This window comes from Sebastes fasciatus, chromosome 6 (assembly GCF_043250625.1).
Source record: "Sebastes fasciatus isolate fSebFas1 chromosome 6, fSebFas1.pri, whole genome shotgun sequence".
Taxonomy (NCBI): domain Eukaryota; kingdom Metazoa; phylum Chordata; class Actinopteri; order Perciformes; family Sebastidae; genus Sebastes; species Sebastes fasciatus.
Genome location: NC_133800.1, coordinates 30879332 through 30892163, shown reverse-complemented (window position 1 = coordinate 30892163; position 12832 = coordinate 30879332). Strand labels below are relative to the sequence as shown.

Sequence of the window (12832 nt, the reverse complement as noted above, 5' to 3'; positions counted from 1 at the left end):
AAGGACTGTTTCATTTGAGACTAATTACAGAAAAACACAGAACATTTTATTTTTCAGTTTCTAGCGAAGACAATGTCTTAAATCGCCCAAATCTCAACACTTATTGCTGACCTGCAATTTGTCGGGAGGTTTTCTTGATTTCAAAGAAACAGTTTGGTCATACGTTTCAACTAGTGTTGTCAAAAAATATCAAAGTATCGATACATATCAATACTGAATATTTGAAACGGTTACAATACAGTAGCCCAGAACGGACAAACCAAACTCTGACTCTAGATGGGGCAACTCGCGTTTTTCGCATCAGACACCGTAGTCAACCTAAACGCTTGGCACACAGGAGAGGTTTCAGTTGGTTGCAATCTACAACCTCACCGCTAGATGTCGCCAAATTCTACAAACTGCACCTTTAAGACATGTATTGAAAAATGTCTAATTTATACTTCTGCGGAAAAGCTTGCGCAGAGCTTCTGCAGAGCCGCAGAGATGGCTTGCGGAGCTCGCAGAGAGCTGCAGAGACGTGGCGTTTGATTGGACATCAGAGCCAGGTTACATGACACCTCCTCATCTGGTTCTCTCTTTCCTCATCATCATCCATCTCTTCCATCATTTTTTTTTCCAGCCATGGAGTTTTGTTGGGGCAAACTTATATGGAGCTATTGAATCACGCCTATCAAATAAATCAAAGACCGCCTAACAAAGGATTTGAAAACCTTGGGTCCAAGTCAAAAACAATTACATGCGACACACAATCCGCCGCAGTACTATGTGTGCTTGGCGTTCGCAAGAGGTGCCCGCACAGAACGCATAGTCGTACAGCAGCGGAATTGCAGCCTGCAGTGTAAATCAGGCATGAGGAATCTGTAAAACTAATCGTTACTCCAGTTTTGCTAACTTGATGAGAAACAGGTCTAAATGGTGAAGTTGAAAACATTGTTTTATGTGTCTGTCAGACGGTGCGCACCATCCGTCGGCGGCGTTGCTACCCGCCCACTTGGAAGCGCTGGGTGTTCTTCCTCTTCCCGGGCACCATGATCGCCACGTCCGCCGTGGCCCTCTACGCCTTCGTGGAGACGGAGGAGAACTACTTCTACATCCACAGCATCTGGCACATGCTGATCGCAGGGAGCGTGGGCTTCCTCCTGCCGCCTCGCGCCAAGCCCGACGCCAAGGTGACCCCGCTGAAGCGTAGGCGGGGCTGCGGCTATCAGCTGTGCGTTAACGAGCACGAGGAGCTGGGCCTGGTGGACCCCGCCATCATCTCCATCAACAGCATCTGCACCAGCTGATAAACTCCCCACGCCCAGCCTTTTACCTTAGAGACACTTCATTGCCTTCTTTTACTTGGGAAATTCACACACGGGAAATTAAGCCACAGAACTTGAAAAAGCAATGTAAATACTTTAATGCAGATGTGACACATTGGATTTCTTTTCTTTTTTGGTTGTTATTGTCATGGTAACTGCTATCAATACAACTGTAATTATTATTATACATAGTTAAAGTTGTTCTGATGACTTGTGGGTGTACAGTGACACACTGTTGTTTGTGAATATGTATTTAAAGTCAAAGCTGAAACACTGCTGCTATCTGACGGTGACTGTACAACTGCTTCTGTTGGTTATTTATTGGTGGTCTTGTAAACAGGCCAATTATTTTCCTGTCGGGGCACAGATCAGGGGGAGACGTGGGGGGACATTTATCAAGGGCACGGCTTTTCTGAAATTCTTTTCAAATATATCTTTTGCACTGAGACACAAAAATGTTATTCTGTAAATTTTTATAACAATATAAACTACAGTGGGCATCACAAATGTAAAACGTAGTTGTCATGTGGAATGTTAGACTGTCTTTTGCAATTGCAATGTAACGCTTTTACACGAATGTGCAGATTGTTCTTGACGGGAACAAATCCAAAGTCCAGCTGCCTGTTGAAAGAGAAGAGGGGAGGCAGGAATATTTCAGAGACCTCAAACCAAGACCTCACCTCCCTGTTCTTTTCTGACAGGACCTGTGTGACACCACATTCATAAACAATAAATGTTTTCTTTCTTGCCTCAGTATCACTCCTGCTTTCGAAGCTTTTAAATATAGAGCAACTGGTGAACTTCCCACTAAGACATCATATTGCAATTCGTGCCCTAATGGAAGCCAGTGGTACTCAGACAGTGAGATGAGACGCCGTCAACAACATCCTCCCAGGAATAGAGCAGGAGATAAATAATTCTCCTACAGAGCAGCAGTATGAGGGCAGCTTCAGAGCACACTGTTGATATGTAGCCTCTCTGTTATATAAGGAAAGACAGAGTTATATGGCTCTTTGCTTTATGCCTTATTTCATCAGCAGCTCCTCAGTATTCATCATCCTGTGTGCACGCCCGGCCTTTTTCTATCAAATTATATGAGAAAAGAAAGATGAAATCGTTCACTCTTTTTTACAAGCTAAGTTTGGAGGTTGTGCCTGACCTTGGCATCACACTAATAAACAGGTTTATGAGTCTGCCGCCATGCTAGCAGCTCTGTGAGGCTGTACTTAAAGGTGCACTATATGATATTCAGAGCATTAATATAGCAGCTAACAGCTATTTGCTATGTAAAGATATAGAGGAGTAAAGTCTACCTAAGCAGAGAATGAAGTCACTCTGCGTGTGTTGTAATCCAAGCTTCTCTGTGCTTTGTTTACATAGCCGGGCCGGCAGCATATGTAGTGCATGTTCATGCATGTGAAGTGCCCCACTAGCTCATGGTCGCCACTCTGCACTGCTCTCATACGGCGGTTACAGCTGATAACGCCGTCCCGACCGATGGCGTCATCATGGAAGTGTAGCACCCACCTGCCAGGTCCCCCTCAGGTAAACACTGTTAGCACAGTGAGCTGCGAGCCACCGTCTCAGCCGTCACCATGTTGGGAGCCATGTGGAGGCAATAGAAATGCTCCCAATCTCGCATTTAGCACCTTTAAGATAAATCAACATGCTAACAATGATAATGCTAGCATGTTGATGTTTATCATTTTTACCATGTTTACCATCTTAGTTTGACATGTTAGCATGCTAATATTTGCTAATTAGTACTAATCCCAAGCTGAGGCTGATGGGATTGTAATTAGTTTTGCAGGTATTTGGTCATAAACCAAAGTATTAGATAAAATTACATTTTTTACCAAATGATGGCGCTGGATGAAAGGTCAGGTGATCAAAGTGATTGCATTTCATCTTCTGGGGACCATGAATGGGTTTCAGTCAGTGGGCAACCTCCAGTTCTGAAAGGTGAAGCCAACGCGGAAGTGCCTTAAACCTGCAATCTTTCTAACCGCCAGCAGGGGGCGACTCCTCTGGTTGCAAAAAGAAGTTTGAATGTATAAAAGTCTATGAGAAAATGAGCTTACTTCTCACTTGATTTATTACCTCAGTAAACATTTTAAACATGAGTTTATGGTCTCAATCACTAGTTTCAAGTCTTCTTCAATACAGCATGATGTTCATTTAGTAAATTATGGTCCCATTTAGAGTCAAATAGACCATAAAGCAAGGGATGGCTACTTTGTGATTGACAGGTCTCTACCACGGCGCTGTCCGGTCTGGGAGTTGTCCGTGTTTTTGTCTTACAACTTTAACCCTTTCACAGTGTGTTTACTGTTCATGAAAGTTAATTGTAACATTTTGATCGCCTAAAAATGTCTTATTCAGCGTTCGGTTGTACTTAGTTCCACCCTCTCGTGTCACTTCTGGTTGCAAAAAGCCAAGATGGCGACGGCCAAAATGCCAAACTCAAGGCTTCAAAAACGGCAGTCCACAAACCAATGGGTGACGTCACGGTTTCTACGTCCACTTTTTATATACAGTCTGGTTTCAGTCAGGAAACAGTTAGCTTAGCTTAGCACATAGACTGAAAACAGGGAAACAGCTAGCCTGTCTATGCAGCACAAACCCCTCTGTAAAACCAGAACTTGTCGTTTTATACTTTGTTGATTCAACAAAAAAGATCATGGATTAATTAGAGGCTTCAGAGGTGCTGGTAGGTGGATTTTTTAATCTTTGGGGGGAGTCTGTGCTGTCAGTCTTTGTGCTAAGTGTCTCCCGGCAGACAGACATGAAAGTGGTATAGGCCTATCCATCTTCTCATCTAACTCTCGGCAAGAAAGCGTGGGCCTGTAAGTGTGTTTTTGCCTTTATGGTTTGTAGTGATACAAAATAAACACACACACACACACACACCTACACCCTCACTCCAGTGACCTAATCAACATTTTTCCTTTCAAGTTTTGCAAGCAAGGCATTTATTTACAGGGCAAGATAGAGGAGAAAAGAAAAACTAATTCCTCATTTTTACCAGAGCTGCCACTGCTGCAGCTAATTATGCATCAATTCTTTACTCCGAGTGTTTCTGTTGAGCTTTGATAGAATGAGGTCACTGGGGACGATTTAAAGTCCTTACATTAACTTCTCTTCTTGTCTCACTCTATCTAAAAGAAAAGAAGAAATAAGATGTCTATAGTCAAGTGGTGTTTCTAAATAAGAAACAGGAGTAATATGACTAATACACAGTGGAATTGCTTCATGCTTCATTTATATCCTTTATATCCCTTCTCTTATGATTATATATTAAACTGAACAAGGTACAACCCACACAAGCTATATATTTAAAAGAGTCTTTGTAGCTCTCTTCGTCTCATCAGAAAGAAATATAAATTGGCCCTTTTCCCTTTTTTAGTTCCAGCAGGTAATTTAAGGAACACTACTCTAAAAGGATTCAGGTGATATTGAAAGGAGAAATAAAGTGCCATTGAAATGCAAAATGAAACACATGGTTAAAGCAACACAAAACTATATTTCTCCGTCACTGCCCTGCCACTCCAATGAAAAGCCAAGTAATGGAAAATTTGTGTGATAAGAGACTCAATATTCCAAGTGCAGAGTGCACCCCTTGGTGGGAATAAAAGGCCTGTGACTGCACTTAATGACACAAATTACACCAAAATGACAAGGTCTTAGATATTGACATTTCAAACAGTGGATACCCCTGTACTTCCACCACGCGTGGAATCAAAGAAAGTACCCTCTTTGTATTCATGGATTCTTGGCTAACATATCTAACAGGATTATTACTCTGACACACCATAACCTGCGTGCAGCACTGGAGCAATTTCAGCTCGCCTTATTTTGCATGGCTGTTTTTCCTTTGGTAAATCCTGCTGTGCAGAATACAGAGCTACAGTACTGGGCTGAAATATGATGAGACGCACTGCACCAAGAAATTACTTTTCCTACTTATTTTATTTAATTTATTTACCTTACATGTTGCTGGTCTACCTCATTCATCAAAGTCTATAGTCATGCCAGCAGCTCTGAGGCTTTACTTTGGAGCAGTGATGGTTTGAGCTAAATGCTAACATCAGCTTGATATAATGCTTACAACAACAGCTGATGCTCAGCAGCTATATCGTTAGCATGATAACAGGTTGATGGGAATGTCTTTAGTTTAGCAGGTACTTTATCCTAAACCAAGTACTGGACAATTAAAAATGTTGATCTGATGATGGCGCTGGAGGGAAAGTCACAGATCACCAGATTCAGTAGGATTTGTCCTCAGTGAAACATGAATGTCTGAACAATTTCATGACAATCCATCAGATATTTGTTGAGATATTTCAGCCTGGATCAAAGTGGACAGACCGACCAACAGACTGATATTACCATTCCTACAGCCGTGCTGCTATTGTTGCTAAAGAACTGTCATTCCAACAATTGTAACCTAAACAGAGAGCCGTCAATATTCCCAAAATATGACCAAGAATTAGGGCTGTCAATCGAAGACAATATTTAATTATTATTCGCATTTTTTAATCTGTTCAGAATGTACCTTAAAGGGAGATTTGTCAAGTATTTAATACTCTTATCAAGATGAGAGTGGACAAATATGCTGCATTATGCAAATGTATGTATATATTTATTAGTGGAAATCAATTATCAACACAAAACAATGACAAATATTGTCCAGAAACCCTCACAGGTACTGCATTTAGCATAAAAAATATGCTCAAATCATATCATGGCAAACTCAAGCCCAACAGGCAACAACAGCTGTCAGTGTGTCAGTGTGCTGACTTGACTATGACTTGGCCCCGAACTGCATGTGATTATCATAAAGTGGGCATGTCTGTAAAGGGGAGACGTTGTGTTAATGCGTTAAAGAAATTGGTGACGTTAAAACATATTTTTATCGCGTTAACTTTGACACAAAATCACAAAATCCTTTAATGGGAACATTTTGCATGAAGTGTAATTCTTAACACATTCATAAATTGTCAAATGTGTTACAAGTTCGTATAAGCTATTTAATTATAACCCTGCAGAAAGGTGTGAAACAGACGTGTGTTGACAACACAAGCTTCACTACAACAGATACTGCTGATGTTCCAAAGTACAACAATTAGACAAAATGCTACCATGTGAGAAAAGAACTTTGAATTTAAATTAACTAAAGCACAATTACAAAGCCGACACGCAGACAAGTCATATTAATTTCAATACTAATTAGTGGTACGTAGTAGCATTACTAGAGCTCAGAGAATGTGAATTTAAAAATCAACACAAGAGAGCAGACAGAGTAGCCTAAGGCCCTGATCAGACAGAGCGAGTTCTGCATGTTCAAAAAGCGAGGCACACTGCAGTGCATTTTTTTGTTGAAAACGCCCGATCAGAGAGTTTTTGCAGTCTGCTGCATCCATAGAAATAGAATAAGAGTAGAACAGACGTTCCCATTCAAATCAATGTAGCAGGATGGTGAGAAGCAGCAGCCATTGTTATGTGTACCGTTGCCATTGCAACTGTTGTAGCGGGCTAACCTAACTTCTGTATAAACCGACTTGCTACAAGTCGCGGACTCACCCGTGCCTGCGTGACCTGTCAAACAACAGCGTCGGCATCTAGTGTGTGTGTACGTATGGTGAAGTCACTCTCCCTCTGTGTGTGTTGTAATCCAAGCTTCTCTGTGCTTTGTTTACATAGCCGATACGGCTGTGCATGCTTTTAGTGCATGTTCATGAATGTGAGCGTACCACACTGGCTAGCTCATGGCCGCCGCTCTGCATTGCTCTCATACGGTGGTTACAGCTGATAACACCGTCCCGACCAATGGCGTCATTACGGAAGTGTAGCACCTCTGTGCTTTGTTTACATAGCCGGGCCGGCCGTGCATGCTTTTAGTGCATGTTAGTGCATGTGAGCGTGCCACTCTGCACTGCTCTCATACGGCGGTTACAGCTGATAACGCCGTCCTGACCGACGCCGTTGTCGCTGGAGCGTAGTGCCCACCCTCAGGTAAAAACTGTTAGCTCTGTCAGCACTGTTGCCATAGTTTGCCCTGTTAGCAGCGTTAACTGTGATCTGCCGGCTCAACCGTCGCCATGTCTAGATCTGCGGGGAGGCAATAGATATGCTATGATTTCCGTATATAGAAAACCTTTAATAGTAGCTTACAGTTTAAATTCATGAAAACAACTTACCCGAAATCTCAAGTTCTGCACTAATTTGCCTGCAGGTCTGCTGTTGTGTTGGTGCATCTGTTGAGCTGTTGAATGTTGTAGAGGGAACACTCTTGAAAATGAAAACAACTTTTTCCAAACACTAACAAATTGCCTCGGCAAACAAAATACAGTTTTGGCCTCCAAAGTTTAGAATTCAATTTCCACTTCAAAACTGCACATCAGGAGCATCCCAGAGCTAGGAGGACCTATTAAAGAAAAGCAGTTTGTGCTCCCAAGGTCAACACACAAAGATGCATAATGTGGTCTAAAGAGCGGAAACGCTGAAGAGCTGATTGATGAGTCATCTCTCAGTCTCTTTTCATCCAGAAGGGTTTCAATTTGAAGAAAGCCAAAGGGATGAATTTAACCTACAGTGTCTGTTTACCACCATTAAACATGTTGGTCAATCTGTAATGGTTTTGGCATCCATCTGGTGAGAGTCATCAGGTCCAATGTTTGTTCTGCACGATTGCATAGCAACCAGGAAATATGAGGCCATTTTATAGGACTAGATGCACTCTGGGGTGTAAATACTGGTCCATAATGATGATAGGTTAGTATAGGTTGAGTTAATCAATTAAATCTGGGATGGGCCAATTTGATTACGGCAAATAAACAAATAGTTATTTATACGTTTTCTTCATGGACAGGTCAAAGCTTGTCCAACTGTGTTCCAGCACAGCCTTCAGGGGGCAAAACATTGGCTTTTCCTGCATCTCCATCATGCTATCACTCACTTAAATTGAGCTTGAAACAGTAACATGCCTCATTTGCCTCATGAGTCAGACATTCTGCATAAAGTTGTGATTTTAATATAAATGAGAGATTAGTGGATGTCAATGGGGGAGATTAGAAGTTAGAGGAAAACCAGTGATGAAGTTGTTACAGCTACAGTTAGAGGAGGCAGAGAAGCTCTTCTTTAACTGCAATCAGATCAGAGACTGGAGGGAGAGAGGAGACTCTTGAGTTTTAACTCGGGGCCGCAGGTTAAATACTGTACTGGGGAACGAGCCCAGCAATGAACACTGCCGTTAACGGGAGGAAATCTATTGAGTTTCAAACGTGGAATATAATTTTGCCAATGGGCTGATGTACTGATCTTGATTTGGAGGGGATGTAACATCAAAGTACAGGAAATGCACATCTAAAGGGAGCATTGTTTAACTGGACACTGTCCTGTCTAGTTATCCCTAATGGCAACCAGTTCACACTGTACAGCCACCACCTGCAGGTCTGACCACACAGTTGCTCTCAGACATGTGCAGCCAATCAATATCACATATAGAAATCCCTGGGCCAAATCCTATACTGTTGTCTCTCGGGACTCCTTGTTGCAGCTGTATTAAATTCTACTTTGTTATGTACTTGCTACAGCGATTATTTTCACTTGTAAGTTATTTGCTTGTTGCCTTTTTTGATTAACTTCGTTTTTAGCAGCAATGGCTCGAGGGATGGCAATGCCAGTTGGTCCACCATTGTGTTTCAGACTGAAATATCTCTACAGCTATGGCATGGATTGACATTAAATTTGGTTCACACATCCATGGTGTGCATTGGATGAATTCTACTGACTTTGGTGATCCCCTAACTTTTCCTTTAGCGCCTCCATGAGGTTGACATTTGTGGTTTTGAGTGAAATGTTTTGAAAACTATTGGGTAAATTACCATGAAATTTGGTACAGACATTCACTTTGACGATACTCTGACTTTTCATGTAGTGTCATCATCAGGTCAAAATTCCAATTCATATACCAATACTTTGGCTTATGACTAAATTCCTGCAAAACTAACAACATCCCCATCAGCCTCAGCTTGTATTTAGTGCTAATTAACAGACGTTACCATGCCAACACGCTAAAATAAAATGGTGAACACTGTAATGATTATACCTGATTTACATCAGCATGTTATTGTCATTGTGAGCATGATAGCATACTAACATTAGCATTTAGCTCAAACCATCCCTGTGTGCCAAAGTACAGCTTCACAGAGCTGCTACTCTTAGTCTTGTTTATAGACTGTATGTGCAGATAAAAATGTATTACAAATTCAACTTTTAACACAAAATATATTTGAATATTGATCTATCTAATATGTCCTGCAGTATTTCCAATCTACTTCACACTTGGTGGGTGTATTGCTGGGGACCCCATGGAGTGCTTTGTTGAATTTGGTGCAATTACGAGCATATCGTCCACAGGGGGGCTCACTGAGTGCATTTTAGTTTTGCTGCTGGATGCTAGATATACTAACGTTACAACCAAACTCTTCTTCTCTTCCCCGGAGTCAACGAGCACCGAGTGGTTCTCGATACTGCTGCAAGCAGCACTTCCTGAACCTGCTACGAACGGCCATGCTCTAAGAACGGGCACGAGCCCCCGACAACGCTGCAAGCAGAAATACCAGGAGGCTACCGGGAGCCAAGCAATCGGCCAGCTCTGAACAGCCATGCGCTCCGAACTGGCAGGCCAGGAACGAACGGGCACTGCACTAGTAAAATAAAAAAAGGCCCACTAAAACATATAAACCAGCTAGTTTAGTTGAAACTATGTAAACCATTCACTATGTGACTAAAACCAAAGGGAACAGTGTTTTTCTTTACCATTTTTTTCAGTTGGAATTGTTCCACAAATTACATTTGCCGATATTAATAATTCAGATGTCCTGTGGATTTTGTTTATTAGAACTGGAAGCAGACTCCACATACAAGACCCGGTCACAATTATCTCAAACAGCATTACAAAAGATTACACAGGAAATCATACATGATGAGAACATTTTGTAGAAATCTACAGAGCACAAATTATTTTTATGTTCTGTATTTCCTATGATTATTTTCCTCTACATAATCCATGATTAGTTTGGTACACAGGCTTTGTAAATAGCCTGTGAGTCAGTTTCAAATAAACTGAAATTAGATAAATTGAACACACATCAGAGTCGTTGCGCTCATCCATTACAGTTACATATAACAAGGAAGCAGGGGTCTAATTATTTAGTCTTTTTTGACATGTGTGCATGCTGAATGCTGATTATCCAGTTTCCTTTGTCCCATGAGCACTTAGGTCCTGAGATAGAAATGAAAGTGTTATTCCAAGGTTATTGCTGGCAACTCATAGATCATCATCTATGAATAGGTATCGGGAGTTCTTTATATAACACTATCTGACTGGTCTGAATCTTTTACATACTGATCATTAAGGAGGGTTTTAAATTAGGCCAGTTCTAAATAGAGAGGTATGGAGGTGTGAGAAAACTGTCAAAACAGGGCCGATCTGAATAAGTAGCTTCTGATTTGGCTGCGTTCTGCTCCTCCTCCGGATTCCTGTCAGCACATACTGGACCCAAACACATCAAGCAGACAGCCTGGCAGTCTGATGGGACCAGAAAGGTCATGCTACATTTCAGATGCTGTGTAGAGAGGGATCGGCCGAATGTTGGAGCTTGGAGATTTAATAAAGTCTGTCGTGGGTATATGTAGCCTACCGTGTGTAGCCCCACACAGACATCTGTCATACAGGAATAAATGATGGCTGGCTTTTGAAACCATGAGGACGCCTCGGGGTTTGCAGAGTGCTAATGATGCTCGCAGTTTAAGATGTAATAATGTTGCGGCTGCAGAATGAAGAGTCCTTGTCCTTGTAGTTCAGTCTCAGATTTGACTGCTGCTGGTCACAGAGACGAGGGCTTTAATTAGCACTCCTCAATGTCATCACTCGGTTGTGAGTGTTGAGATGCCAAATCGTTCAGTGTGTTTTAAATAGTGTCAGAGTTTCATGCAAGTTAACTAAATTAGCCTTCATAAAATCAGTATCCATGATTTTGTAACAATAATTATGTTTGCATAAAATCCCTTGATACAAACTTGGATGATTTGCAGTGGTGGAAAAATACTGAGATCTTTTACTTGAAGCGAATATAATCAATATCTTTATATTAACAATGCATGAAATGAAAATGTGAAAACAAAAAGTAGGTTCATAATGATGAACCATATGACTGTATATAAAGATGGATTACGTACGACTGTACAGAAGTGAAGCCAAAATATCCCGAATACGGAAGCTGCCATCTTCAGATTTTGACATCATTTGGAGTCAATCTTTCCACAATCTCGCTATCAGACTTTGCAGAATCTTGCATGTTGTGCAGGGAGGGTTACAGGTTTACCGTTACAAAGACTATTACTACTAAATATTGGAAGATTTAGTTGAAATCTTCTGATAACTCTCATGTTCTCTTGGTTTTGGAAAAGACGTAAAATCTCAAATAAAAACTGAAATTGCGTGACTTTTTTTGATTTGTTGACATAGACGATGATTACAAAGATCATAAGATGCTCCAAAGCTACAAAACTACTAAGTAGATCTCTGTTCCAAGAATGAACTTCAGTGCCCTATAATGTACGACGCAGCTCCCACCTGTGTTGCAACATGCGCTTGTAAAGTAAGATATAATTTACCCCTCTGACTTTCATTTCTATTTTTAAAAGCATGTTGCTGCTAGACCGTAGCGTTCCCAAACGTTCTCCCACTTTATAATTGCGGGAGAGCTGAAAGCATTTTCCCTGGTCTATGGCAGTTATTTATCATGAGACACATCTGGCCCCCCTGTTGCTTTCAGGAGCTTAAGCATTATGCTAAATAATCAAACTTATCAGCACCACATGTAGGCTTGTGCCAGATGCTGAGTGTTGTGAAAATCATTTTAAATTATATGATTAATTTGAACAAACTTCGTTAACAAACTTTGTACCTGCTGATGTTGTCATTCATTAGTGATTTCACATAGTCTGTGAAGTTTGCAGCAGATTTAATTAACCCCTTCATGTAAAGGAGAAAACGCTTTTATTCATCTTTTGAAGCATTTCATTTTCCCACCTGCCTGTCATTTCTTCTATATTCAAATCCTGAGAAGTTGTTGTGTAGCTGCCATTGTTTTTATTATTTTGCCTGGTGGATGCAGTGCCTGTTACAGGAGTCATAAAAACAAGCACCCCTGAAGATTAAAGTTGATATGACAGAAGGTTTTTTTTTTTCTCCTGTCGCTCATCATTCACTGCCTTCTTTTGGACAGCGAGGTCTGATGTGACCTGTGCTTTGATCTTTTCACTGGGTGTCTGTCACTCATGTCAGGCTCATATAGCTCAAGCTTGTGGCCACTGAGGCTTCAAACTGCTTCACATCCTAACTTCTTATTAATTTTTTCTTTGGATGAATTTAGGTGAGGTAAATACCTCAACAGCTATTGGGTGGATAGCCATGAAAGTTTGGACACACATTCATATCCCCCAGAGGATGAATCTTA

At 41.2% G+C, this 12832-nt stretch overlaps 1 protein-coding gene across 1 annotated transcript in view; it reads left to right on the top strand.

The window, feature by feature from the left end:
* The window catches only part of tmem8b (transmembrane protein 8B), a 44907-nt gene extending 42854 nt beyond the window's left edge, over positions 1–2053 (top strand). The window contains exon 13 of the mRNA XM_074639188.1: positions 951–2053. Coding sequence (XP_074495289.1) covers positions 951–1286 — 336 coding nt within the window. The 3' untranslated portion in view covers positions 1287–2053. The remainder of the gene's footprint in view (positions 1–950) is intronic.
* Positions 2054–12832: the final 10779 nt, after the last annotated feature.